The 27863-nt window shown below is 41.0% G+C and overlaps 3 protein-coding genes and 1 long non-coding RNA gene across 5 annotated transcripts; 2 read left to right on the plus strand and 2 right to left on the minus strand.

Moving 5' to 3' along the window:
* The first annotated feature begins 597 nt into the window (after positions 1-597).
* Positions 598-4920, plus strand: brf2 (BRF2 general transcription factor IIIB subunit). Its single transcript, XM_089020062.1, has 4 exons — positions 598-829; positions 896-955; positions 1624-1945; positions 3178-4920. The coding sequence occupies exons 1-4, from the start codon at positions 682-684 to the stop codon at positions 3926-3928; spliced, it is 1281 nt and encodes a 426-aa protein (XP_088876188.1). The 5' UTR covers positions 598-681; the 3' UTR covers positions 3929-4920.
* A 287-nt stretch (positions 4921-5207) lies between these two features.
* LOC148884502 (prolactin-releasing peptide receptor-like) lies at positions 5208-10814 on the minus strand. Its single transcript, XM_089020071.1, has 2 exons — positions 10353-10814; positions 5208-7482 (listed from the first exon to the last, which is right to left on the minus strand). The coding sequence occupies exons 1-2, from the start codon at positions 10760-10762 to the stop codon at positions 6849-6851; spliced, it is 1044 nt and encodes a 347-aa protein (XP_088876197.1). The 5' UTR covers positions 10763-10814; the 3' UTR covers positions 5208-6848.
* On the plus strand, positions 9193-16379 carry LOC148884503 (uncharacterized). 2 transcript variants are annotated; one of them, XR_016118233.1, is made up of 3 exons: positions 9193-10485; positions 12057-12174; positions 15951-16379. It is a non-coding gene; the product is annotated as an uncharacterized LOC148884503 (long non-coding RNA). The 2 variants fall into 2 exon arrangements; XR_016118234.1 differs by having other exon boundaries at positions 9193-10288.
* Positions 16380-16721: 342 nt separating this feature from the next.
* On the minus strand, positions 16722-27858 carry anxa4 (annexin A4). The gene is made up of 13 exons (XM_089020073.1): positions 27729-27858; positions 25306-25356; positions 24644-24731; positions 24117-24211; positions 23130-23243; positions 22928-23018; positions 21538-21617; positions 20700-20756; positions 20540-20633; positions 18469-18564; positions 18274-18332; positions 18071-18193; positions 16722-16984 (listed from the first exon to the last, which is right to left on the minus strand). Exons 2-13 carry the CDS (start codon positions 25312-25314, stop codon positions 16931-16933), a joined length of 960 nt encoding a protein of 319 aa, XP_088876199.1. The 5' UTR covers positions 25315-25356; positions 27729-27858; the 3' UTR covers positions 16722-16930.
* Positions 27859-27863: the final 5 nt, after the last annotated feature.

Here is a 27863-nt window from a genome sequence, read left to right on the forward strand (position 1 = left end):
CAATTTAATCTCAAATTCACAACTGCATGCAACATTTAAATGGTTGTCTTTATTAAATCCGTTTTTTTAAATATAGCACGATTGCTATTTTTTGGATTCAAGTAAAATAACTAAAACTTTACATGAAAGAAAATACACAAACATGGAAACTTGTTAATGCCATGTTCTTGAAAATACCAAAAACAACACAAATCTCGCCAATATATGACAATTCTTGTAAAATTAAGACATGTATAATATTATTAGTCTACTATACTTTTAAGAATATGACTGCTCATCAAAGGAATATGAAAAATGCATAGATTGTGATGATCGGTGTTTCATGTTTTTTTTTTTTTTTTTTTTTTTGTCTTTGACTTCGACTCAGAATGGATTTATTTTTTGTTATAATTTCACATGACAAACATCTGGGCGCATTTGAATTACATGCAGAATATTAATAAACATGCGTATTAAATTAAATAAGTGTGAGAATAATATATAACCTGGATGTTTTTTTATTCGACGTAAATGTGACACGTAATTGTGTTTCTTTTCTCGCCTTCATATAAGGCCGGAACTAAACGTCGTCCATGTCTCTACCCGGGACTATTTTGGCGGAGGATCCATCAAAGCCGCTGTTGCACACCTGCTCAGTTTTTTTTGTGGCCCTTTTGACTTGTGTGAATATTTTTTCACAAAATGTCCACAGCAGGTTTAAAATGTCTATGCTGCGGCTCGTCCAGTGTTGTGGAGGACGACCATCACACTCAACGTCAGATGGTTTGCGTGGACTGTGGCGCTGTAGTATCGGAAGGGGCTCTCGCTCACGATTTATTCGATGGCACAGGTAGAACACGAATAAATAACATTAACGTTTTTTGTTCCTGTTATAATAATATTTTTTTTCTCACAGATGTCAGCTACAGTCGCACAGCAGCTGTTTCTAAAACGCCATGTTTAAACCAGATAAAAGGTACACATCTGCAACATTGTGGTTGTTTTACGAAGACACATTTAACAATTTACTGACATCTTAACCGATGTATTAATATGGAGAATGCATATAGTTTGTCTTAACTCACTCACTGCCAGACCTGCCAAAATGTGTCCACTTGAGTGCCAGGGTTTTTGTCATATTCACTCGAATTCAATGACCCGTAGTATATTGAGTTTTTCGGACTACTTAAACATGTAATACAGCATTAGAAACCTTCAACTCTTTTCTTTTATCAGAAAAGTTAATTCCTACATTATATGGGTCTGGAGTTATATGAGCTTGAAATGAGGGTGGCTGTCCAAAATACAATGCAACACATACATATTGGTTTATATAGTGCTTTGACAACAGCTGAAGCTGGAACAAAGCACTACAATGGAAAAAGGGAAATATCCCCTTGTGGAAAAGAAAAAAAAAACATTGCCAGAGGACATTTGCAGAAGGCATTGCCAGCGCTTTATCGGCACCCAAGCATGAAAAACCAAAACCCGAACACATTCAGGAATGGCGCTCTCTGTCATATTTTCAATTCCCGAATAAATTCATGAATGGCAGTGAATGAGTTTAATTGTTATGTGTGCACTCCTCTTTGTTAATAATAACATGACTTGTCTCGACATTCTACTTTGATCACAACTACGCAGGCCAGCAGCGACTTACTGCACTCTGCAGAGTCCTACGGGTCAACGCTGAAGTCGAGACACTGTCAAGCGCATATTTCGCGCAAGCTTACGAGCACGAGAGCTTCCTGAAGGTGAGCCTGCAGAAAAAGGAGAGCTTGGCCGGCTGCTGCGTTCTGGTGAGCTGCAGGCAGCTCAACTGGCCCATCACCATGGGCACCATCGCTTGCCTGCTGGAGGTGGATATTGCCAGATTGGGCGCTGTCTACCAAGAGATGATGAAGGTTATCAAGGTCGAGGCACCGCTTGTCAACGTGAGCGACGTGATGGAGGCTCATTGTCAAGAGTAAGCGTGCATCTTGTTTATGGCAGTGTTTCCCATCAACACATTTAACGATTCACCACGGTTATGCGGAACACAGAATCTTTGATCACACATACAGCTTACCGTGACACCCCCAATAAGATAATATTTTGCAAAGGAGGTTGTACGGCTAATTTGGTTAAACACCGTGAGACTCATGAGGTTGAAGTACCGGAGTGTGGTCAAAAGATGACCGTCTGTAATCTGCAATCCCTCAAGATCATCACCACAGAGAAATCAAAATCAGGTGGGTAAAAAGAATTAAATACATCTTGTGCCAACAATGTAGCAGCTCACGAGTTAAAGGACAACCGACGCCCTCGGACAAGTTGTGTCCATAATTTGTAAAATCACTTGAAATGACTTCTACTGAGCGTATTTTACAAAGATTCCAGCTGTATTTTATGTTTTAAGACTCGCTGAATATTCAGGAAGTCTTGTTTTCGAGTTGATGACGATGCCTGACGTGATGTCACGTCTGGAACGCCCCTGACCGAGAAAGCGACACACAATGCATTTTGGGTACTTTGTTTGGTCTGAAAACTTCGTGTTGATGGCAAAATTAGAAGGAAAACACATAAATAATGCAATGGTGAATCGTTGTGTGTTGCACTAAGACTAGTATTTGATAGTAGTTGACACAAATTCCCAGCAGACAAATCAGCCCATTTCCAACGGAGCTTGGGCGCCATCTTGTGCATTTTCCGGGACGCAACATTTCAGTCCTGACAGCTCAATTGATACGGAAGAACTTCTTTAATCAATTGCAAACATTTATGCTTTCCTCTTCAGAATATTTGAATCATATTCATAACTGGATGAGTCATGGAACTCGGTCGTAAGTCGGATGTTACCTGTATTGGTTTATATAGCGCTTTAACAACAGCGCTAACATGGGAAAAAAGGGAAATGATGCCCCCTTGCGGAAGGGAAAAATACTGGCGGGTCTCTTACCACCGCTTTATCGGCACCCAAGCAAGAAAAAATACTAAACCCTGAGTAATTTGAGGATGGCACTCTAAGTCGTATTTTCAATTACCGAATAAGTTCGTGAGTGGCAGTGAATGAGTTAAAATTAATTTCAGTCAACTATCGATTAAAAAAAATATTTAGGACTTGTAACACTCCTTATTTAGCTTTCTTTTCAACTATCAACTCTTTATCTGTTTTTTTTGTGTTTGTTGATCATTATTTATTTTTCCTCTGCTTGTCAGTTACAAAATTAGCCCCCTCGACGTGCATGAAGACCTTGCCGAGGACTGCAAGGACTTAAACAAACGAGCCATATCCCTCGTAGAGATGGCCGCCGACTCCTGGATTGTAACCGGGCGCCAGCCCGTCCCCTTAATGATGGCCACGGTCTACTTGGCCTGGCAGTCCCTCAATCCCAACCACATTCGCCTCAAAGTGTCCCTTGAGAAATTTTGTCTCGTCGCCAAGGTGAAAAAGAACCGGGTCGCCATGAAGAGAGTGAGCGAGATCAAGGAGGTCCTTTGCAAACTAGGGAAGGAGATCCCTTGGCTGACGGATCCGGTGACGGCGGACAATGTGGTTAAGCATGTTGGGGATATTGTCAAGTACAGGTATGCTCTGCTACGGAGCGCTATGAGGAGCCACGAGGAGGCCATGCAGGAGGAAAACCATCAAGAAAAGGCCAATGATCAGACTCCGCATACAACCGGTGGGAATTCAGAGATGGCCGAACAACCACGGGAAGGGACCGAGTCCAACCCGAACCAGAATCCTGCCCCCAACTGGGGGAAGAGGATGCTTTTTGCGCCACCGTGTGTGATTCACCCGAAGAGACTCAGAGCGGCGCAAGAAGGCCGCAAAGATGTAACCGGCGATGAAGATATCTCGGACAGTGAGATTGAGTCTTACATCCGCACCCCTCGAGAGGTCAGGGAATTTGCCATCACGCAGAAGGCTTGCTTATCACAGAGTGAGGAGGCCAAATGTCAATAATCGGGACTGGAGTTACTGGACTGGTGGACTCAATAGGAGATTGCATGTTCTGATTTTTTTCCTACCATTTCTTTAATTGGCCATGTCTTAATTTTTTTAGCAGTATTATTAAAGGACAACCAACACCTCCAGACAAGTTGGCCATAATTTGTAAAATCACTTCAAATGACTTCTACATTTTACAAAGATTCCACCGCATATAGCTATATTTTACGTTTTAAGACGATGCCCTAAGTGACGTCACAGAGGGAACGCCTGTGACCGAGAAAGCGACACATAATGCATTTTGGGTACTATGTTTGGTCTGAAAACTTCGTGTTGATCCGTGTTGATGGCGAAATTAGAAGGAAAACACAAATAATGCGATGCTGAATCGTTGTGTGTTGCACCAAGACGACTATTTGATACTAGTTGACACAAATTCCCAGCAGAAAAATCAGCCCATTTCCAATGGAGCATGGGCGCCATCTTGTGCATTTTCTGGGACGCTACATTGGAGTCCTGACGGCTCAATTGATATGGAAGTACTTCTTTAATCGATTGCAAACATTTATGCTTTCCTCTTCAGAACTATTTGAATCATATTCATAACTGGATGACTAACAAAAAAGCATCTTCTCTGAATCTGAACTCTGAAGCCATTGTTTTGATTCTGGAGCAAGGCAGTGCGTGACCTATAGTGACGTCATGAACAAGGGGGTGGGACTTTCTAAATCTGCCCACTTCCAAGATCATTTTGTGGCAGTTTTGGGTCACTTTGAGTCATTTTTATTGTTGTTTTGCATTTGACTAAATATATCAGCCTGTGTGTTTTGGGTATTTTAGATGCTATGAAATGTTTTTCTGATGTTAGTTAGGAAACCAAAAGATATTGTCAGTTGTCCTTTAAATAATATATTTTATTTCTAAGCCTCTTTCAGAACTCTCAAGGACACTTTACAGTCACGGTATAAGATGTTTTTTTTTTTCTGCGGGGGAGCAGTGGCAGCCTTTCGAGCCAGCGCTCACTCAACCCGGAAGTAAGAAAAACTCACACCACTAATGTGAGTGTGTATGTAAACAGACAATTAAAGAAGATACGCACAGCAGGATTTATGATTCACAATGTGTACAAATACATTTTCAATGCCAGTCAAAAAGCATAGACTCCCACAATCGAAACGCAGAATACATTTTTTGTTCATGACCGTTCACTCTTTGTACAGTCAAAGTAATCAGAATCGGACAGATAATAATAATAATAATAATACATTCCAATTTATAAGCGCCTTTCAAAGCTCTCAAGTATACTTTACAATCACAAAACAAGCACAATATAACCACAAATAAAATTCTAAATAATACAAAAGTAGATAAAACTAAACAGAGAATGCAATTTTGAATAGGTGGGTTTTAATGTGGGATTTGATGGGGGGAAGAGAATCAATGTTACAGATGTTGGGCAGGAGTGAGTCCCAGGATTTAAGGGCAAAGCGGCTGAAAGAGGATCTGTCAATCGTGAGGTAGAAAATGTTGGCTTTGTGCAAGTTGGATTTGGTAACATCAAGGAGAAGTTTAGTTTTTTTTGCTGTTAACTCATTCACAAATTTATTCGGGAGTTGAAAATATGACGTAGAGCGCTATTACCAAATTTGTTCGGTTTTGTTTTTTCATGCTTGGGTGCTGATAAAGCGCTGGCCATGGCCTCTGGCAATGTTTTTCTTTTCCACAAAGGGCAGCATTTCCCTTTTTTCCATGTTAGCGCTTTGTTCCAGCTTCAGCTGTTGTTGAAGCGCTATATCAATCAATATGTATGTAGCATTGTATTTTGGACAGCTGTCCTCATTTCAAGCTCATATAACTCCAGACCTATATAATTTAGGAATCAACTCCTTTTTTTCTGATGAAAGAAGAGAATATAAGGTTTCTAACGCTGTATTGAATGTTTATGTAGTCTTAAAACTCAATATTCTGTGGGTCCTGGAATTCAAGTGACTGACAAAAATAACTGGGACTGGTGTGGATACATTTCTCCACATGTATGGCAGTGAATGCGTTAAGTTTGAGGAAATTAGGGGCAAATCGTGATTTGATTTTTGAGAGGCAGTGTAAAAGGGATGAAGGTGGATGAAAGGCATCGGGTTTACTGGAGAGGTAGACCTGGGTGTCATTCGCGAAGCAGTGAAAGTGTCTGCGAAATTGACTGAAAATATATTGCCAAGGAGAAGAAGATAGATCATATGGAGGAGGGGCCCCAGGACAGAGCCTTGAGGCACACCAGAAGACACGGGAGGACTAGGAAGTGAAGGAGTAGATTCGGATCAACTGAGAGCGGCCAGTGTGATAGGAAGGGAACCAATGGAGGGGTGTGTGGATGGTAACCTATGGTGGAAATTGTGTCATAAGCTGCAAGGATCCATAAATAGGGATCGTACATGATACACAGGCATTGACAATTTCATAATCGACAAAGGTGTTCACCAATCCATCTTACAACATTTGACAAAGGCTACAAGTTGACAATACACACAAATCACATTTTTCTTCCACCCATTTACCAATGCAAAGACATTGAACAACGTTGATTTTTAGAGGCGTTGTCTACCGCTTGATTGTGCTCTGTGATTTATCGACTACCAGTCCATAATGTCATCTGCCTTTTACCTGAAACATATTGGGTAGGCTCCCCTTTTGTACAGCAGCTGATTCAAGTGTTGTAGCTGTACACTTTGCTAACTTTAGTGTAGCCAGAGTGGGTTTTGTTTCCTCCCGGGGACAATAAATTGAGTTGTCTGTATCAATATATTCCAGCCACGGATGTGGTCACCCGGATTCAGCTTCTGCGACCCTGAATATGATAAGGATAAGTTGTAGCAAATCGCAGGATGACTCAAGAGCAAAAGTTGCAGTGTCTTGGGTATTCCTCCACCTCATCAAAGGTCTACAAGGCCACACCGGCGGTGCAGCGATTGACCGGCACACCAACTCTGCTGCGGCACTTGAGCGTCTTCCTCAGCTCGGCGCGGAATCGATCATGCAACCACGCGTACAGGAAAGGGTTGCAACAAGATGAAGTCATAGCGCACAGGTGGCAAAGCAGCTGGATGAGCAGGAAGAAGCGCTTGTTAATGAGCCCGATGTCGATATCCCGCAGCATGTTGAAAATGTGAATAGGGAGCCAGCAAACGGCAAAGGCCGACACCAACAAGGCGACCAGGTGGAAAATCTTCCTCTTACGAGCTTGTTGAATACTGGCTTTCTCCTGACTCCTTTGACCCGGCGCTACGCTTTTCTTCAGCTTCACCGTGATGCACAAGTAGGAGACAAAGACGGCGGACAGCGGCAGGACGTAGGTGACCAGCAGGGTGCTGTACGCATAGGCTTGTCGTTCCCTCTCCTGGCCCAGCCAAAACTCCTCGCAGATGGTGAAACCTTCTTCTTTGAACTCCACGTGGTAAGTGTGACACACTGCCGGGGCAACCAGGCCACAGGAGATGAGCCAGATTCCAGCGAGGACACAAATACAGGTAGCCACGGAAGTGCGCTTCTTCAGGGGGTGCACTGTCGCGTAATATCTACAAATAAATGCATGTATATTGTATACAGATGTATTTTAATTAGTCCAAATACGATTCAAATTTATTTTACAACTTTAACCTGGCTACACAGAGTTCGAAGGAATCTATGCTAGGGCTAGTTAGCCGCGCATTAGCATCAATACTCACTTATACATCAATACTCACTTGTACACACACACACACACACACGTGTGTGTGTGTTTTTGTATGACTGGTCTTGTGAGGACCACTAACATTTTATAACATACGCAGTAAAGACATTTTTGACAAGTGAGGACCTTTTGGCCGGTCCTCACAAGTGTTTCATTCTAATGGCTTCTAGAGGGTCTACATATGCATCTGTTAAAGTTTCAGAGAGGTTCTCACAAATTCACCCAAAATGATTTTTTTTGTGTGTGTATTTTCATTTCACTTGGATACACACAATTTTTACTCACTGTGTGTGTTTATGTGTGTGTGCGTGGTTAATGGGAGGAACAAGTTCATACCACAAAAAGTAAAACGATATTTTACCCAAATTCATAACAGGGGTGAGGACTTTGAATGTACCCATTCAGAAACCTCACTCATGCTGTTGGAGGACATTGATTCGCTGTAGCGACCCCTGTAGGGAAAAGCCGAAAGGAAAAGAAGAAGCCCACTTTTTATTTCTTTGTTTTTAAAGACGTTGAAGTGGGAAATGGGGTGACATTTAGTGTTCAAATGTAACACTAGTTTTTCTCTAAACTTATCAGCAACGGTGGTCCTCACTCCTTTATCTGTAATTATCCTCACAAATCCATTGAAACAGGAATGTGTGTGTGTTTGCGTGTCAAAATATATTTTTGTATCTATGTTTACACATGTCTTATTAGTGCTATGTTTATATGTGAATGTGTGTTTACAAGGGAACAGGAAGTCAGCCATTTTGGGAATAGAATCAGCCATTTTTGTTGAACTGCATGTCTCCAAATTTTGATAAATCTACTCGGGAATTTGCCCAAATGAGCCTCCAATCAGATGTTGGTACAACACAGAACGCCGATGTTTATCAACCATTTCAAAGATTCACTCAATCCAAGGTTATTGATAATCGCAACAAATTAGAGTTTGATGAAGGTCGGGGAATGAATTACTTTCGACCTTGGCAGTTTCACTGTATGTCAGAAAAAAAACATATTCAGCTCGCATAGCCACTAGGTTTTGTTCATCTTCATGTCAAAATATGCTTGAATATGTAGGCCATCCTGAAGAAATGTTGAGAATTTCCCAGTTTGTATGAATACGCATAAGCCTGGTGTGTTTGCAACATATGATTAGAGACGGCGAGCATCAAGAAGCTCGTCTGAATTGCGGTGCTAGATTTCTTTGAAATGGGAAAAAAATAGAGATTGCTCCTAATGGTGTTAAAGAGCTGCTTCTGTGCTCAACAAAAATACATAATTAACAGTGACTCTTGTCTGCCGGAGCATCTGCTTGACAAAAATATACTATACGGTGCAAAGTGCACGGATAGCACTAATGGACTTTTTCCACTGCATCTGTAGATGCATTTTGCTCAAAAAGAGACATGTACATGTATTGATTTAACATCACCAGAACCACCTGTTCCAACCATACAGGACTTTCTTAAAGGACAACCGACGCCCCGGAGAAGTTGTGTTCATAATTTGTAAAATCACTTCAAATGACTTCCACTGAGCGTATTTTACAAAGATTCCACCGCATATAGCTATATTTTATGTTTTAAGACTCTCACTGAATATTCAGGAAGGTTGATCCGTGTTGATGGCAAAATTAGAAGGAAAACATAAATGACACGATGGTGAATCGTTGTCTGTTGCACCAAGACTACTATTTGATACTAGTTGACACAAATTCCCAGCAGACAAATCAGCTAATTTCCAACGGAGCTTGGGCACCATTTTATGCATTTTCTGGGACGCTACATTGCAGTCCAGATGCCTCAAACCAATAAAAATGACTTAAAGTGTCCAAATTCTGCAAAAAAAATTGAGCTGCGAATTGGGCATTTTCGGAAAGTCCCGCCCCCAGTTCGTGACGTCATGCGAACACGTCTTGCATTACTGGAGATTCAAAACAATGGCTTCAGATTCTGAGAATATCCTTACACATCCAGTTATGAATATGATTCAAATAGTTCTGAAGAGGAAAGCATACATGTTTGCAATCGATTAAAGAATTTATTCGTGCCATTTTGAGGCAACATTGGGGGGAATCGCTCACCTAAAAAAGAGGCACAAAATGGCGACCTCATGTGGCCACCTCTGTTTCCACAGGCTGATAAATTCCTTATATGGAGCTTGGTCGCCCTCTTCTGGCGGCTTTTGCGTGCAACATGAGGCCCCCCCAGACCAAACAAGTACAGCAAAATACATTGACGTGATGGAAGGACCGCTACAATGCGTCTTTTTTTTTCGGTCAGGAGCGTTCCTTTAGTGACATCACGTACGGACTCGTCACCAACTCAAAAACAAGACTTCCTGAATATTCAGCGCGAGTCTTAAAACGTAAAATATAGCTATATGCGGTGGAATCTTTGTAAAATACGCTCAGTAGAAGTAATTTGAAGCCATTTTACAAATTATGGACACAACTTGTCCGGAGACATCGGTTGTCCTTTAAGCAGAAAGTAACCTGATTAATTAATATGTCCATCTGCTCTGCCATAGGATGAAGAAAAGAATGATTTTAATGCATCTGGATCTGTATGACACTGGCATGTTGGCAGGAATTCCAAACATTGAGAGCAAAGAAGTACAGATGACGGCTGAAGAAACCTTTTCATCGATGGACCACTCCTGTATGACTGATAGCTTGCACAGACGTATTGAGAGCAAAAGCATACCATGCTTTTATTCACTCACCTGTCCACGGCGATGGCGGTGAGCGTGAAGACCGAAACGTAGACGGTGACCGGCTGGATGAGAAACACCACGTAGCACATAAAACGGCCGAAGACCCAACCGTGGGGGTTCAAGGCGTACGCGAGCGTGAAGGGTACGCACGTCACGCACATGAGCATGTCGGAGAAGGCCAGGTTGCCAATGAAGAAATTAGTGACGCTGTGCATCTTGCGCGCTCGGCAGATGACGTAGAGGAGCATGTAGTTGCCCAAGACGCCCACCACAGCTACTAAAGCGTAGCACGGAATGATGAGGGGCTTGAACGTCTGTAGTAGGGCCACGTCAGCAAATTGAGAGCTGCGGTTGCTGGAGTTGTCGTGGACGGCCACCTCGTAAATTGACGTTTGCGCGTGGCTCACGTTGGTCTCCATGGCGGCGAAGTGTCACCGTCCTGAAAAAAGTCAGAATCTGTCTCTTTCAGGGAATTGCTGAAAAAAGTCAGAACTCTCAGGGCCGTTTTAAACTCATTCTGCTTCCAGTGCCAGGGTTTTTGAATTGTCACAGAATATTGATACCAAAAGTGTCACATCGGCCAGCTAATGTACAGAAAAAAACAGGTTTGGACTACCCATATGATGCAATCTCTATTTATTACTATTACCCACAGAAAAAAAACGTATCCTGTGACTGTAAAGTGACCTTGAGAGTTTCGAAAGGCGCTTATAAATGAAATTTATTATTATAATAAATACATATTGGTTTATATAGGGCTTTAAGGACAGCTGAAGCTGGAACAAAACGCTTACATGGAAAAAAGGGAAAGGCTTCCCCTTCTGGAAAGAAAACACATTGCCAGAGGCCATTCCCAGCACGTTATCAGCACCCAAACAAGAAAAATCAAAACCCGAACAAATTCGGGAATGGCGCTCTACGTCATATTTTTAATTCCCGAATAAATTCATGAATGGCAGCGAATGAGTTAAAAGTGGCTTCTTCTGGATTTTTCAAGTCGTTCGACTGGTTAGCACGTTAGCTTGAGAATGCAGAGGTGCATGGTTCGATAACAACTGTGGCCTTCCCGTGTGGAGTTTGCATGTGCTCCCCTTTTTATGTAAAATGTTTGAATGTAGAGTAACTACAAACATTTTAATAATATAATAATAATACAAATACATATAAGCACCTTTCAAAACTCGCAAGGACACTTGACAGTCACAGGATATTTTTTTTCTGCATGTGAGCAGCGACAGCCACACGCGCCAGCGTTCACTCAACCCGCCATTGTTGTTCATAAGACTTTACAAAAAGACATACTGCGAGATGCATGTAGACCAGCGGTGTCAAACTCATACTGTAAAACAACAACGGCTCACCTTAAATTTACTGTTATTAATTTTTATTTTATTCATCAATTTTAAGGCGTTACTGTCCTGTAAATGCACAAAACGGAATATGAGTTCAGTCACCAAAAAAATTATTTTTTTGGTGATTTGAGATAATGTTGCATTGAAAGAACCAACGTGGAATTCATATTCATGCTTTCTGTAAGCCAGGATGTACAATTTGAACAGGAGCAAGGTGTGACAAGTACTATCTGTCTTTTAAAATCTTCATTTTCACACAAAAAAATACAATTATTTATAAACAATTGTATGAATCCTTCAATTGCTTACCTGGGAGTAGTTCAATGTGAAGTACCGGCATTCATTGCATTCTCTTTCTCAGTGAATGAACAGACACTGGCTCCGATCGCACCAAGCGAGTGTGAAGAAGGGACTGGAGTGGGGGGGGGGAGGAGGAGGAGGAGGGAGCGAGTCTCCGGGAATGACAGCGAGCCAATCAGGTAAGAGATATCTTCTGAAGATTCATGTGATGGCCTGACGTTGATCTTGAACTCGAAAGTGGTCAGCGTCACGATGAACGAGCACGGTGGTGGCCGTCCAACTGCCGTTTTGGCAAATATAGGTGGTTTATGAAAGATTACTGTATATTCTGTGATGTTTTGCATCAATAGAAGTCATTTGCATTCAGCGTTCAAATTCAAGGAGGAAAAATGAATACCCATGAAACTAAAAGTAAGAATGAAACAGATCAAAATTGGTCATATTTTTGGTCAAAAATTGGAAACTGAAAAGCACAGTCATGATCCACTCTTCTATTCTGTGCTTACCAAAAGTCCTTGAACCAGGCATCCTTCTGCTGCTACTTATTTTTTTCATTTTCTGCGCCGTTGTAATCGCAGCAGCAGCAGAAGAACATTTTCCAAAGAAATGCAATGCACACCCCCAATACACAGTGGCGGGCCGTGGATTTCATCGCTAGGCCTTCAGTAGTGCTATGTCTGAATCAATCTCGACTGAAAACAGTGTGGTGTAAGTTACTACACGTCCACTAGAGAATGACATTAGCCAGGAAATAACTGACCGACCTTTCTTGATGATGTAATAATAATAATAATAATAATAATAATACATTTCATTTACAAGTGCCTTTCAAAACTCTCAAGGTCACTTTACAGTCGCAGGATAAGTTTTTCTATGGGTGAGCAGCGTCAGCCACACACGCCAGCGTTCACTCAACCCGGAAGTAACTCAAATAGATAGAAAGCTAGCAAGCCAGCTAATAGATAGCCATATCAATTAAATAAAATGTTGATTTAAAAAAAAATAATCTCAAAATTAAATGGAATGGTGCCGAATAATTGTGCAGAGGGTGCCTAAACAGTGTAATGTATTAAATTAAACAATAAAGTAAATCCATCCATCCATTTTCTGATCCGATACTCCTCAGAAGGGTCACGGGACTTGATAGAACAGATCCAAGAATTGAATGTAATGTAAATACATTGTACAAACATTAAGATACAAATGATGTCCATATTTTCTTGAAATGTTCGTCTTAAAAATGGCTTTAACAGTAAATCTCCAACCAAATCTATTGCTTCTCCTCCTTCAGCCATTTTGGGTTAACAAAACTGCTATTAAATCAACACAAAAATGTATTTCTTATGCAGCTCGCTACAGATACAGTGTGCTAGCTCTGGCCAGTATGCACTTATCACTAGTTAGTGGCTAGCGATACTATGATTGGCTAGTGACTAGCCAATCATAATTTGTCAAAACTCTGACGTTGACATCAGTCTGTGATTCAAATATTTTTAGGCCAGCAGAGAAGGCTTTGTAGGCCTTGACGATCCGCCACTGCCCATACAACGTATGGGCATGGTGGAAAATATACACGTTGGAAAGTAATTGTTATCGCGTTACGAATAACAATTATGTGCGGTGTACTGGGCCATCCTGAAATAATAATAGTGCTGACTTTTCGGATCTCTGATTGGCGAGTGATGGTAGTTCACTCCTGAACAGTTGGACTCGTTTACGGCGAATCTGAAGCCTTGTGTTTTTATTCAATTTTATAAATAATATCTGATGATGGTCACCCTTCTTGGGGGGTTTGAACCCTTCCACCCCACCACAACTGTCTGCACGTGAGTGAAGTTTTAAACAAATGGCTTCAACCGTCATAATGTAATTCCACGTTCCATTCATAGGTCCTGAAGGCTTTAACTAGCTATTGTGCTATGATTGAATTACATACAGTCCACTCCACTCTCAAAGTCCCTTTAAGCGATGAATGCCACTGCTCTCTTTGTCCTGAATTTCATTTATTTTCTCCTTATAGTGGGCTTTTGAAGGAGAAAAGATGTCTCTTTGTACTCTCCCACTTGAGGTAAATGATGTGTGGATTTGGACATGGTAAAAAAATAAAGAAAAAAATCAAAGAGCTCGGCAAAAGGGAAAGTTAGTTTGTCTATGTGATATACAGTATATTTACCGTATTTTCCAGTGTATAAGGCACATCAAAAACTCTTAATTTTGTTCAAAAGATGACCCTGCGCCTTATACGCTGGTCCGCCTTATATATTAAGTATATATTAATATTACTTATATTAATATATTAAGTAATATTGAGCCACAACAGGTCTGTCAGCAGCCACTGACTCTATTTGCGCCCCCCTTTATAACAAGTAGTACATTAGCCTAGCCTGTACTGTAAAGCCCTATAATGTGGTGTGCGCCTTATACACCGAAAAATATGGTATTCACAAATTCATAATACAAATTCAGGATTTTTTTAATAATAATAATAATAAATTTCTAAGCGCCTTTCAAAACTCAAGGACACTTTACAGTGTTTTTTTGTACGGCAATTGTGTTTTATGTGCAACATATTCAATTGTTTCTGTATTTATTTATTTTATTCATAAAACATTCCCCAATCACAAGTGAGCCAGTGGTTAGCATGCAGGGCTCACAATGCAGAGGTGTCGGGTTGGATTCCAGCTTCAGCCTCCCTGTGTGGAGTTTGCATGTTCTCCCCGGTCCTGAGTGGGGTTTCCCCGGGTACTCTCACATCCCAAAAACGTGCATGGAACGTTGATTCAACACTCTAAATTGTCCCTAGGTGTGACCGTGGATGGTTGTTTATGTCTGTGTGTCCTGCGATTGGTTGGGAAGCTTGGATAGAGATAATACTGTTTTATAAAGAAAAATAAAGACAAATATATACAGTGATACCTTGGTTTGCAAACCCCTTGGCTTACGAACTTTTCGGTCTATGAAAATTTTACCTCGGCATAGTTCGCGAACGATCCCGTTTTTCTAACAACAAAATGGCAGCCGACTGTTTTTGTCCTCTATTCCCCGCCTCCAGTCTTCGGTTAAAGCCATGTGATTGGTCAAGAACGCAGCAGTGGGGGGGGGGGGGTTTAAACATTAAAGAGGCAGGCAGACGACAGTGAGAGAGTTTCAACTTTGATAGTTCGAAGGCAGAGACTACAAGGTTAAAATATCAATCAATCTGGCTCTGAATCAGGCTTTCGCTCTCGCACAAGCCATCTGTACACTTGATGCAAAAAGCGATCCACCCAGCTAAACAGAACACAATTGATGAGGAACTAGGTAGCGCAGAGAATGCACCTACAAGGGATCATTCCTCAAGATGGTGAAAGAAGAAGGTTACGTTCCTCAAGTGTTTAATGCGGATGAAACCGGCCACTCCATTCCATCAAGTCATCGACAATCACAAAGCTAAATAAAATGACTTTATTATACAGTACAGTTTATTTCTTTCATTATAATACCATAGCACATTTATTATACATAAAATAAGGTAGAGTTTGTGTAGTTTTAAGGCTTAGAAAATTATAAAGTAGAAAATTATGTTTTATGGGGACCTGGGAACGGATTATTCTCATTTTAATGGTTTCCTATGGGAAATTATTTTTTGGGATACACACTTTTCACCTTACACACTCTGTCTGGGAACCAATTAAGTTCGTAAGCCAAGGTATCACTGTATATGGTTTGACACATATATGCATTGGCACATACGTATTTCTGTTTCTTTCATTATCAAACTTTTGACACTTACGAGTACCTTTTCATGACATGGTCAGAAAATCACTCCCAACCTAAACCCCCCCAAAAAAAAAAAATTGCTGTGATTCTACTTGGATGCATTTTACACAGCAAAGCAGTTTGAAGTTGTCTTCTTCTTAACGTTCTTTGTGGCTTTCCTGTTTTACAATTTCTCATTACGTCGCAATCCCGGCAGACTCCGAACACCACGCCTCAAGACACTCCGACAAAGATTCACCGCATCTCCCGGAGTGTCACCTCTTGCATCCTTCCGTCACCTCCCACCGCATGCAGAATATAATTTGTTCAGTCCCCCTGCCGTTTCCGAAAATCACATCCGTGTGTTGGATTCACACGTCCCACAAGATGCGTCAAGATGGAGTGCAAAAGAAATCCATTTACCCATCCATCGATCCATCCATTTTCACTTATCTTCATTAGGGCCTAAGGCAAGCTGGAGCCTATTTTCGCTCCCGGTTGACTTCAAACAAGATGTCAGGACGCTCGACAAGGCACGTACGGACAAGTAAATATTCACACGCACATGTGTAGATAGTGCAATGTGTTTTTTTTTTCTCCCTTATTTTCTGTGCTACAAGTTGACACCTTTAGTGACTCCCTTTTCTTGCTTCCAACTCTTCATAGTGCTAGTGCACCACAGTGGCAGAAACTGCAAGTTTCCTTGAAAATTGGCTAACAACGGTGTTTGAGGGGGGGAAAATGCCTCCTTAACTTGATTAAATGACACCTTTGTCTAAAATTGCAACACACATCCCGTTAATGTAATTGAGGTTGCTGACTCAATGCATAAAAAAATAGCTTCAATTAAACAAATGGACTTCAGTGGGCGGTAACAAGACAAAAGACAGATACATTCATCTTTTGTGTCAGTAAAAATGAGGAGACATATATTAGAACCATTACCACGCGTAAATTCCGCGATTGATAAGTAAAACACAGACATGTGTTAAAGGTCATTGGTCTTCCGTTTAATCGATCATCGAGACAGTTTGAACAAGGCACTGTGGTCAGGTGAAGTTTCAAAAATTCAAAGAATGAGTGGAAGTCATCCACACACACACACACACACACACACACACACACACAGGAAGGCGAATGACATGCTTGGCAGAACAACCAAAAATGGCTGATCTCTCTCTCTCTTTGTGTTTCTTTTCAGTTCCCACACAGTTCCAGAAGGATTTTGCGGTAGTCACCTGATGTATCTCCCTAATGGAAAAGAATGAAGAGGATGGGGAAAACTGAAATCCATCTATTGAAGACATCAAGGTAAGATGATTTTCGTAATTTAACTCATTCACTGCCATTCCTGAATTTATTCAGGAATTGAAAAGTGTGATGTGGAGCGCAATTCCCGAATTTGTTCGGGTTTTTGTTTTTCTTGCAGGGGGTGCCGATTAAGTGTCTGTCAGACCTATAGTAATGTTCCCTTCCACGAGGGGGAAGCATTTGCCTTTTGTCCATATTTGCGCTTTGTTACAGCCTCAGCATATGTAAATCAATATGTATGCATTGTTTTATATTTTGTACAGCTGCCCCTCATTTCAAGCTCAGATAACTTCAGACACATATGACTTGGGAATTGAACTCTTTTTTTTTCTGATGAAAGAAGAGAGTCTAAGGTTTCTTACGGTGCATTGAATGTTTATGTAGTCCTCAAACTCGATATTATGTGGGTCCTGCAATTTGAGTGAAAATGACAAAAACCCTGGCACTGGAGTTGACATATTTTTACACATTTTCTGGCAGTGAATCAGTTAAAAGGGGACACATTGAAACTTGACTTTTTAATGCTTGCAAATAGACACTGAAATAGTCTAATTGCTGTTTGATTTTTTTTTTCACAGTATCTCCACTGCACTGATCTGCATTGTAATTAACACATGTAGAAGCTGTCACGTGAGGGAGCGAAGTGCTGCACCTTACATGCGAAAATGTATTTCCTTTTTTTTTTTTTTTTTTACATTCTGGGGTTCGCTTGTGTAAGCAGAGCGGCGGCCTTGCCAGAAGCCGCTAACCTTGTAGCAAAGACTTATATCGTCAGTCGTCATGGTAACAAAATCCAAATTCACCGCCTTGGCTAAGGCATTGGTAGTCATCGGTTCTGTGACCCCGCGGACTTCCATTTATATTTCATATGAAAATTTTCATTAAAGTCTAATGAAATTCCGTTCATGCCTCCGAAAACAGGGTGTAATTCTCTCCCGGTGGAGTCATTGATGGATAGAGTTCATACCAGCGTTTGTGCATTGCTGAGTGAGTGATTGATAGGTTGACTGATCGATTGACAGTTACCTGAATAAACGAGTGTAGAGTCTTCCCGTACATCTTGAGGAATTGCGCCTTGATGTCCAACATGTCAATCTCGGCCCTTGACACCATGATCCTCACGAGCACGGTGTCTGTAGTGCCCAGACCCTTACCCACACACACTCAATCTCAGCAAACATATTACCTTTAATTTTAAATATGACGTACCCTGAGCGTGGTGTAATCACCTTCATTGATTTGTACAGACGCTCCGCAAAGAAGGCCGGCTTGTTCTTGATACATTTCACTGGAGAAAACAACATAAAGTAAAGATTTCGGCCTGTCAACATCACTCATGGTATTGTTATAAATAATACATTTCATTTCTAAGCGTGTTTCAAAACTTTCAAGGACACTTTACAGTCACGAGGTTATTGACTCACCGATGGCCAGGAAGACATCCGCCAGAGAACCTGACATTTCCCTCGTAATGCTTTGCTCAATGTCTCTCCCGGATATTTTGTTGTATTCTTCAAATACTGAACAATAAATAAATAAACACACAGATAAAATAGGCAAACAAACCCATAAAGAAAATAATTAACTCATTCAATGCCAGATGATTTGCAAAAATGTGTCCACTCCAGTGCCAGGGTTTTTGTTTTGTCACTCAAATTGCATTTATATTCGTCTGGAGTTATCTGAGCTTGAAATGGGGGCGGCTGTACAAAAGGCAATTGCTACCCACTCGTGGGAGGAAAAATCATTGCCAGAGCTTTTTTTTTGACAACCCCCTGAGAGAAAAAAAAAACAAAACAAGAACACATTCGGGAATGGTGCTCCATGTCATGCTTTCCAATTCCCAAATAAATTCAGGAATGGCAGTGAGTGAGTTCATTACCGCATTTTCTGCTCTATATGGCGCACCTAAAAGAAAATATTTTTTCAAAAGCTGACCATGCGCCTCATAATCTGGTGCGCCTTATGTATGGAAAAGGTTTTTAAATGCCATTCATTGAAGGCATTGCCCCTTATAATGCGGTGCATTATAAAGGGCACCTTATGTATGGGAAAGGCTTTTAAATGTCATTCATTTAAAGGACGACTGACACCATTATTTTGTTTCCTAACTGACATCAGAAACCCAAAACACGCAGGCCGATATTTTTAGTCAAAAGGAAAAGTGTCCCAAAACTACTTCAAAATGAGCCCGGAAATGGCGAGTTTCAGAAGGTCCCGCCCCCTTGTTCGTGACATCACGCCAGGACGTCTTGCCTTGATCTCGAATCAAAACAATGGCTTCAGATTCGGAGTAGATGCTTTCTTGTTACTCATACAGTTATGAATATGATTCAAATAGTTCTGATGAGGAAAGCATAAATGTTTGCAATCAATTGAAAAAGTCCTTCCGGATCAATTCGAGCCGTCTGGACTCCAATGTAGTGCCCAGAAAATGCACAAGCTCTGTTGGAAATGGGCTGATTTGTCTGCTGGGAATTTGTGTCAACTAGTATCAAATAGTAGTCTTGGTGCAACACACAACGATTCACCATCTCGTTATTTGTGTTTTCCTTCTAATTTCGCCATCAACACGACGTTTTCAGACCAAAGTACCCAAAATGCATTGTGTGTCACATTCTCGGTCAGGGGCGTTCCCTCCGTGACGTGCGTCACGAATCGTTACCAACTTGAAAATAAGACTTCCTGAATATTCAGCGCGAGTCTTAAAGCGTAAAATATAGCTATATGCTGTGGAATCTTTGTAAAATACGCTCATTAGAAGTCATTTGAAGTGATTTTACAAATTATGGACACAACTAGTCCGGAGGCGTCGGTTGTCCTTTAAAGTGTGCCTTATATTCCAAAAAATACGGTAACTAGTTAATTAATTATCCATCCATCCATTATCTGCCGATTATCCGGCTTCAGTAGGGAAGCCCAAACTTCCCTCTCCCCAGCCACTTCTTCCAGCTGGGTGACAAAAGTCTCTCTTCTATCAATGGAGCATGCCCGGAACACCTCACCAGGGAGGCATCCCGGAGGCATCTTAATCAGATGCCCAAGCCACCTCATCTGAAGTGGTTCGACTCTGAGCTCCTCCCGGATGACCGAGCTTCTCACCTTATCTCTAAGGGAGAGCCCGAACACCCTACGGAGAAAGCTCATTTTGTTTGGTTGTTCTTTCGGCCATAGATGTGACCATAGATGAGGGTAGATCGGCCGGTAAATTGAGAGCTTCGCCTTTTGGCTCAGCTCCTTCTTCACCACGACAGATCAGTACAAAATCCGAGCTAATGAATAAATTGAGACCAATTTCTCAAGCCACGACCAGCTAAAATTACTCCTCAAGAGTGTGACAATGACTCACCCAGGAGGTCACAAGAACCTAGATAAACATCCAAAGAACTGCAGTCTTCTCTGGCCTGAGGTCAGGTCAGTGTTCATAACTCAACCAGAAGAAAGACAGGCTCTCCCCAAAAAAATGGCATTCATTTTGCATTTCCTTGTGAATACCTCGTAACAGATGCTTCTGGTTCCTGACGCAAAGCACAGTCAGGAATTTCACCTCGTCTGTGCCCCATCGAGCTTCCCCTGCTTCGTAAATATCCTGCAAGTGCAGCGTTGAGCCATTTACAAGTTTATTTTTTGGCTACACATCTCAACCAATTCTTGCCTTGGCGTCCTGCGAAACTTGAGCCTCATCCACTGCGTCACTTTCGTCACGCCCGGCCTGCGTGAGTCAGAACAAAGGTTCTTGTTAACACTTTCGTTTAAAAACAAAACATTTGTCTCATTGAATTTAGTTGGAATTGCAGGTAGCATGGTCAGCGAATGTTTTTTTTTAATTAAGTTTTAACTCATTCACTGCCAGATGACGTACAAATAACACAAGGGCACTTTTTATCCATGCAAGAGACAGGGTACACCCAAGACTGGTCGCCAACCAATTCCAAGGCACACAGAGACTAGCAATTATACACGACTAAGGACATTAACTCAGTCACTGCCAGACGATGTGCAAAAATGTCTTGACTTCAGTGCCAGGGTTTTTGTCATTTTCATTCAAATTCCAGGACCTACAGAATATTGAGGTTTAGGACTACATAAACATTCAATGCAGCGTAAGAAACCTCAGACTCAAAGTTAATTCCTAAGTTATTTGGGTCTGGAGTTATCTATGCTTGAAATGAGGGCGGTTGTACAAAAGGCAAATGCTTCCCCGTCGTGGAAGGGAAAAAACAATGCAAGAGGTCTGAACATCGCTTTATTGGCACCCCTTTGCAAGAAAAATCAAAATCCCCAAAAATTCGGGAATGGCGCTCCACGTCATATTTTCAATTGCCGAAAAAATTCGGTAACGGCAGTGAATGAGTTAATTTGTTTTTAGTGCAGGTTTGTTTTTGTTTAGTTTTTTTTCTACATGTATATTTTTTTACTACACAATAAAAAATAGATTACTAAGTATTGTGAAATAATAAAGGCAAACTAAAAATCTATCAGGAATATCTTACTGTGAGCAAAGAGACCAAAACCCTCTGAAACATTCCCGATGTGTCTCCACGAACGTCATCCTCCAGGTCCTTCCCATATTCTGCCAGAGCGCAGATAAGACAAACAACATGGTCAATATGCAGATAAAAAATGTCCGGCAGCAAAACAACCAATTAGAATGGGGGGCTAGAAGCATATATTGGCAATTACCGTATTTTCCAGTGTATAAGGTGCACAGGAGTATAAGGCGCACCTCCAATGAATGGTGTATTTTCAAACTGTTTCCATATATAAGGTGCACCGGACTATACGGCGCACCTTCATTGAATGAAAACAGTTTTAAAAATAATATATATATATACACAAGCTTTCCAACTATAAGGCATATCACATTATAAGGTTGAGGCTGGCGTTACGCAATACTTCTACGGGATTTGGGATGGAATCGTGGCTGCTGACATTAGTTGTTGTGGCTCAATATGACTTCACATATAAGGCGCACCGGCGTATAAGGTGCAGGGCTATCTATTTGCTATCCATTTGCTATCTAGCTATGTAGCTAGCTATTTATTAGCTATACAGCTATCTAACTAGTTAGCTAACTGTGTAGCTGGCTATCTATTAGCTATCTGTTAGCTAGCTGCTAGCTTTCTATCTATTTGAGTTACTTCCAGGTTGAGTGAACGCTGGCGCATGTGGCTGCCGCTTTTCAGCCGCAGAAAAACCGATCCTGTGACTGTAAAGTGACCTTGAGAGATTTGAAAGGCGCTTAGAAATGAAATTTATTATTATTATATTATTATTATTATTATTATTGATAGAACGTTTTTATACATATCCGTAAACATCCTATATTATTTCATGTCTCGTTTAGTCACACCCTCCTCGTTGCTGATAGGCCCGGTCGAGATGATGTCATCACTGCTGTATGATAAAACCAGGTGAAAAGGGGCAGCCCTTGCTCTTTTTGCTTTCCCACCTCGACAAGACATGTCCTTCTGTTGTTTACAAGAATAAAATAGTCTTTTTTTGTTCACCACTTTGGTCCCTGTTGATGTTTCATCATATAACTCCGTAGAGCCAGAACCAGAAAGAGATACATCATTTTTTCCAACAATTATTATTATTATTATCATAGGGTCATCTTTTGAAGTAAATCAAGGCTTTTGGGTGCGCCTTATACACCGGAAAATAGAGTGATGATAGTTATAATAATACATTTCATTTCTAAGCGCCTTTCAAAACTCTCAAGGACACTTTACGGTCACATGATATTTTTTCTACGGGTGAGCAGCGGCAGCCACACGCGCCAGCGTTCACTCAACCCGGAAGTAACATAAAGTTACAAAAAACTAAATAATTTGTTCTGTGCTCATACTTGGGACTTGTAAGTACAAAATTGACCCTTACGCGTCTTGTAGGTTGCATTGATGGTTTTGATGTCAGCATTTGACCTGGAAGCCAGAATATTGATGAGGCACGCTTCCTCTGTTCCAGCCCCCTGTAAGTCATACGACATACAACATGCGATGACAAAGTACAGAACGTTCATTTACGTCCAGTCTTTTTTCGTGTTATTTGCAGCATCAAATCTCCCAAAGCAACCGCTGACCTTTATGGCGGTCCTCAGTTCGTGCGCGTCATAAACAGGCGCCGGCATGAGAAGACCCAGTACCACTTTCCGGTAGTTTGCGCTCAGCTCAGAAGACAGCTCGTCAGCCAGGTCCTGAGAAGGTGGGAGATCCTCTCATTCAAAACACTATCTGGAAGATTTTTGCTTTGTATGGCTACAAATGTTTTATTTTGCATTCCCAGTGTGGCAGCCACACTCTGTTATTTGCTGCTCATGGTGATTGCCAATGGGGTGAGGTGAGGGGTAGAAATAATACAGTAAAGTCTCGTTATATCGATATTCTCGGGATAACCGGACTATCGATATATCCGATCCTGCGGCATGTAAATTGTCTCCTTGCGTTCATAGAAATAGTATCGTAATAAGCAGTACTATCGATATAACGAGACATTACTGTAATACATTTTATCCATAAGCGCCTTTCAAAACACCCAAGGACACTTTACAATCAAATAGGCAGTCCACTTAGATGGGCTTGGATTAATTCTTTTCAAATTTAATGAGTGAGCAAGCACGAAAATATTTGTGTAATTTTCCACGTGTCCACTTCAAAACTGAAACCAATTTGAACAACACTTAACAGCACGAAGGCCATTGAAAAGAAATGGCTACACTCTATTGATCTGGCGAGGGACATACAATATCATTCAAGTACAGTATGACTCATTCTCTTTTCATTCTTTTTCAATCACAGTGGGTGTGTGACACAGTTGGTGCCTTTAATTGATTCTGTGCGATAGTCGCTCCAGCAGATCACAAAATACTCATTGTTCCTCTTCTTGTATCGGTTTCTGCTTTCTTTGCTGTAATGATTAACAATGACGTTAGCGGCACTATGGCAACAAAATCCCGAGTCTGCCTTGGCATGCAGAAAAAAAAACAATTAAGATATGAAGACATCTGTTTTCCAACTTTGCTGCCTCCTTTTGTTTTTTCTTAATCATTTTTTTTAATCATCACTCTCACCTTGCCCACCGCCTGTTTGAAGGCCTCCTTGATGCGCTGCCTCTGGGCGATGGTGCGATGTGCTAATATCTCTGTGATAGCAGCCTCATCGGTGCCTGCGTGACATTTCCCCACACGCCACCAGATTTAAAAAAATGAGACAATGATCATCTTCATTGCACCGCGGTCTTGTGATTGGGTCAGAGAATCGGGGAAAAAGCAAGTTAGCCTCCACACAGAAAGCATCTGTTTGGCATTGAGTCCGGTGAGACTGATTCAGGTTGCTAACAAAATCAACATTCCCATTCAGAAAGTCATCGACAGACAAATGATTGTGGTTGCGATACAGAGCAGAATCAGAATCAGAAAGCCTTTAATAGTCCCACAATGGGGATATTTGCTGCAATGCTTAGCTGTCAAAACGCAGGCACCAAAATGACATCAGCATGAACACGCACAAAGAAAATCTGAGCAAGATGGAATTTTTTACTTTCTCCAAGAGTAGGAGGAGTTTGTTTTTCCGTGCACACACTGTTTTGTGAACTCACCAGTTCCCTTCATGGCCGTGCGAAGTTTCTGGGCATCTTCTTCTGGCTTGAACCCAGATGCCTCTGTCACTGTTCCACGGTTTCCAATCTAGTTGTTTAAAAACAATGAAATCAGGAAAAAAAACAGGGAGGGAAAAGTAATGTATCAAAGTGTGGGACTACTGTATTTTCCGGTGTATAAGGCACACCAAAAAGCCTTGATTTTCTTCAAAAGATGACCCTGCGCCTTATCCACAGGTGCGTCGTAGATGTAAAGTAATATTGAGCCACAAGCGACTCCATTTCCCCCCTGTAGAAGAATTACTGTGTACCCTCAGCGCGTTATAATGTAGTCTGCTTTATATTTGGAAAACCGTTCTATATTTATATATTATATTTGGAAATTGGTTTTCATTCATTAAAGGTGCGTCTTATATTCCGGTGCGCCTTATCTGTGGAAAAAGTTTGAAAATACACCATTCATTTGGGGTGTGTCTTATACACCGGAAAATATGGTAAATTAGTTTGTATTCATTTTTAAAGGACAACCGACACCATTTTTTTGTTTCCTAACTGACATCAGAAAAACGTTTTATCGCATCTTGTTTGCAACAAAAGAAATAACGACAATTGTACGCGACTGTTTAGCCATATCCGACACAAAATCCAAAAGGTAGACTTACCGCTGCCATATTGAGATGAATAGAGATGTCGTTAGCGAAATGAAGGGAAAGCTGCAAAATATAACATGACCCAGTTAATAACATGAAAGCATTAGTTTGTATTGTTCACCGTGACTCTTATTAACCCCCCCATCTCAATAATGCATGGCCTCCATCCTCCCAATGGAGACTCTCACTCACATGTCCCATTGACGAGTCCTCACAAATTCAGGATAATCCCATTATGACTTGTTTGTTCCTTTTTTTTTTCAAACACACCTGTAATTAAATCAACCGCGCTGCACAGCTCGCAGTCTGTAACCTGCGTGGATCATCTTACACATTTAAATGGCCGCGTGATGTCCTCCCATCCTCCCTCTTGTTGTCTCAGTTTCTTTCACCCGTCTGTCCATTTTCTATTGTGCTTGTTATTTTGTGTGTACATCTTGAATCGGTGAGCAGCCAGTCACGGGGAATAATTAGATTTCCGATTATGTCATTGCCAGTCTTATTGCCTTGTATTTCATTTGTATCTTAATGTTCAGACAATGTATTTACATTACATTCAATTCTTGGATCAGTTCTAGCACGTCCTGTGACCCTTGTGAGGAGGAGCGGATCAGAAAATGGATTAATGGATTTACTTTATTATTTAATTTAATACATTACACTCTTTATGCACCCTCCACGTAATTATTCGGCGCCATTCCATTTAATTTTGTGATTCTTTTTCTTTTTAATCAACATTTTATTTAATTGATATGGCTATTAGCTAGCTATCTATTGATTAGCTAGCTATCTAGCTTTATATCTATTTGAGTTACTTCCGGGTTGAGTGAACACTGGCGCGTGTGGCTGCCGCTGCTCACCCACGTGACCTTGAGAGTTTTGAAAGGCGCTTGTAAATTAAATGGATTATTATTATTATTATTATTATTATTATTATTATTATTATTATTATTATGTATTTCCTGATTATACGGTCTTTAGTTTATACAATCACAGGGCATAGTTTAATTTGAATGTGTTTGTCATGTTTAATTACAATCCCCTCAAACAGTGACAGAAATAATTACTGTATTTTCCGGTGTATAAGGCACACCCAAAAGCCTTGATTTACTTCGAAAGATGACCCTGGGCCTTAAACGCAGGTGTGCCTTATATGTGAAGTAATTTTGAGCCACAACAGCAACTACTGTCAGCAGCAACCGACTCCATTTCCTCCTTTAGAAGAAGTAGTGTGTCACCCCAGCCTCTACTGTAGTGCCTTATAATGTGGTGTGTGTTATATTTGGACAACTTGTATATGTCTGTATATTATTTTTTTTAAACCTTTTTCATTCATTGAAGGTTCGCCTTGTAGTTCGGTGCGCCTTATATATGGAAAAAAGTTTGAAAATACACCATTTATTGGGTGTGCGCCTTATACTCAGGTGCACCTTATACATTGTAATATACTGTACCTAAGTTTGTATACATTTTTAAAACAAAATTCATACATCCAAACATGTTAATTCAATGTTCATAACCGATGAAACTGATTACAATCTATAAAGTTTAGTTCAATACAAATTTTCTTCATTCCATCAGGGGGAAATTCAACGAGTCAAACGTTAAGTGATCAAACATTGCCACGACTCAGATGTAGTTCTGCTGTGTTCAGAATAGTGACTAGGGGGCTGCCTCTGGGTGTATTGGCACCATAGTATGTCGTCATCACACATTTCACTCTTAAGTGTGTAAATATACACATGGGTGTGCGATTGTTGTTCTATGACCACTATTACCCTCAATGTTTCATTTATTCCCATTGTTCATCCATATTTTTAAACACTTGTCCTCCATTTAGGGTCATATGTGAGCGGTACATCCTGAGGATTGCAAAGCACAAATAGGTAAACACAAAGTCTTCAATTTAAACCTCATATGCATGTTTTGGGAATGTGAGAGGAAGCACAGAGAGAACCCGTCAAGTTCACAGAGGAAGGCTTGAGCTGAACCCACAATTTCAGAACGAGGTCTGCAAACCACTTTGGTGCTGCTTCTTATTTCAACTCTGCATTCTTTCAGCCTTAAACATGCTTGCACGACTAGATGATTTTATGGTGTATGATTCTGTAGCGCAGATTACGTAATAACGATGCAGTTACAGTGTAAGAATTGAGCAACGGGGTTGTGAAATGTGATGTATGCACAAACCAAAGTTTATTTTAATTTCCGAACTCCGAAAGACCTTGCTCAATTCAATCGAGTCGAAGTCGCGGCATGTTGGCCGAGATTTTATAAAGAAACCGCTACTTTCCATTAAAGAGGGCACACCCAGAAGTGACCGAGTGTCCTAACCGTACCGCAGTCTCAACTCTATTGCGTCAATTTCAAACACGGTAAAAAGTGTTATATATTTTTCGAAACGCATCTCGTCGCAAATGGAACACAAACCCTACCTTTGCCGGTGACCGTGCAATCTGTACGTAAGCCCAAAGACAGCTAAAACCAGGAAATTGGGGAGTTTTGTCACTCAGCTGGCTCCAAGTCCCACCTACTCTGGTATTACTTTAATGTATTATTTTTTTTGCAGG

Source organism: Hippocampus bargibanti, linkage group LG18 (genome assembly GCF_051943395.1).
Source record: "Hippocampus bargibanti isolate YZ-2025 linkage group LG18, ASM5194339v1, whole genome shotgun sequence".
NCBI lineage: Eukaryota > Metazoa > Chordata > Actinopteri > Syngnathiformes > Syngnathidae > Hippocampus > Hippocampus bargibanti.

What these genes read in the sequence shown, in the direction of transcription:
- brf2 (XM_089020062.1), top strand. Translation starts at nt 682, where the DNA reads ATGTCCACAGCAGGTTTAAAATGTCTATGCTGCGGCTCGTCCAGTGTT. An exon ending in ATGTTTAAACCAGATAAAAG is followed by an intron (nt 956 to 1,623) that starts GTACACATCTGC and finishes ACAACTACGCAG; the next exon opens with GCCAGCAGCGACTTACTGCA. An exon ending in ATGGAGGCTCATTGTCAAGA is followed by an intron (nt 1,946 to 3,177) that starts GTAAGCGTGCAT and finishes TCTGCTTGTCAG; the next exon opens with TTACAAAATTAGCCCCCTCG.
- LOC148884502 (XM_089020071.1), bottom strand. Translation starts at nt 10,762, where the DNA reads ATGGAGACCAACGTGAGCCACGCGCAAACGTCAATTTACGAGGTGGCC. An exon ending in ACCGCCATCGCCGTGGACAG is followed by an intron (nt 7,483 to 10,352) that starts GTGAGTGAATAA and finishes ATTTATTTGTAG; the next exon opens with ATATTACGCGACAGTGCACC.
- anxa4 (XM_089020073.1), bottom strand. An exon ending in CACGGCCATGAAGGGAACTG is followed by an intron (nt 24,212 to 24,643) that starts GTGAGTTCACAA and finishes AATGTCACGCAG; the next exon opens with GCACCGATGAGGCTGCTATC. An exon ending in AACTGAGGACCGCCATAAAG is followed by an intron (nt 23,019 to 23,129) that starts GTCAGCGGTTGC and finishes TATGACTTACAG; the next exon opens with GGGGCTGGAACAGAGGAAGC.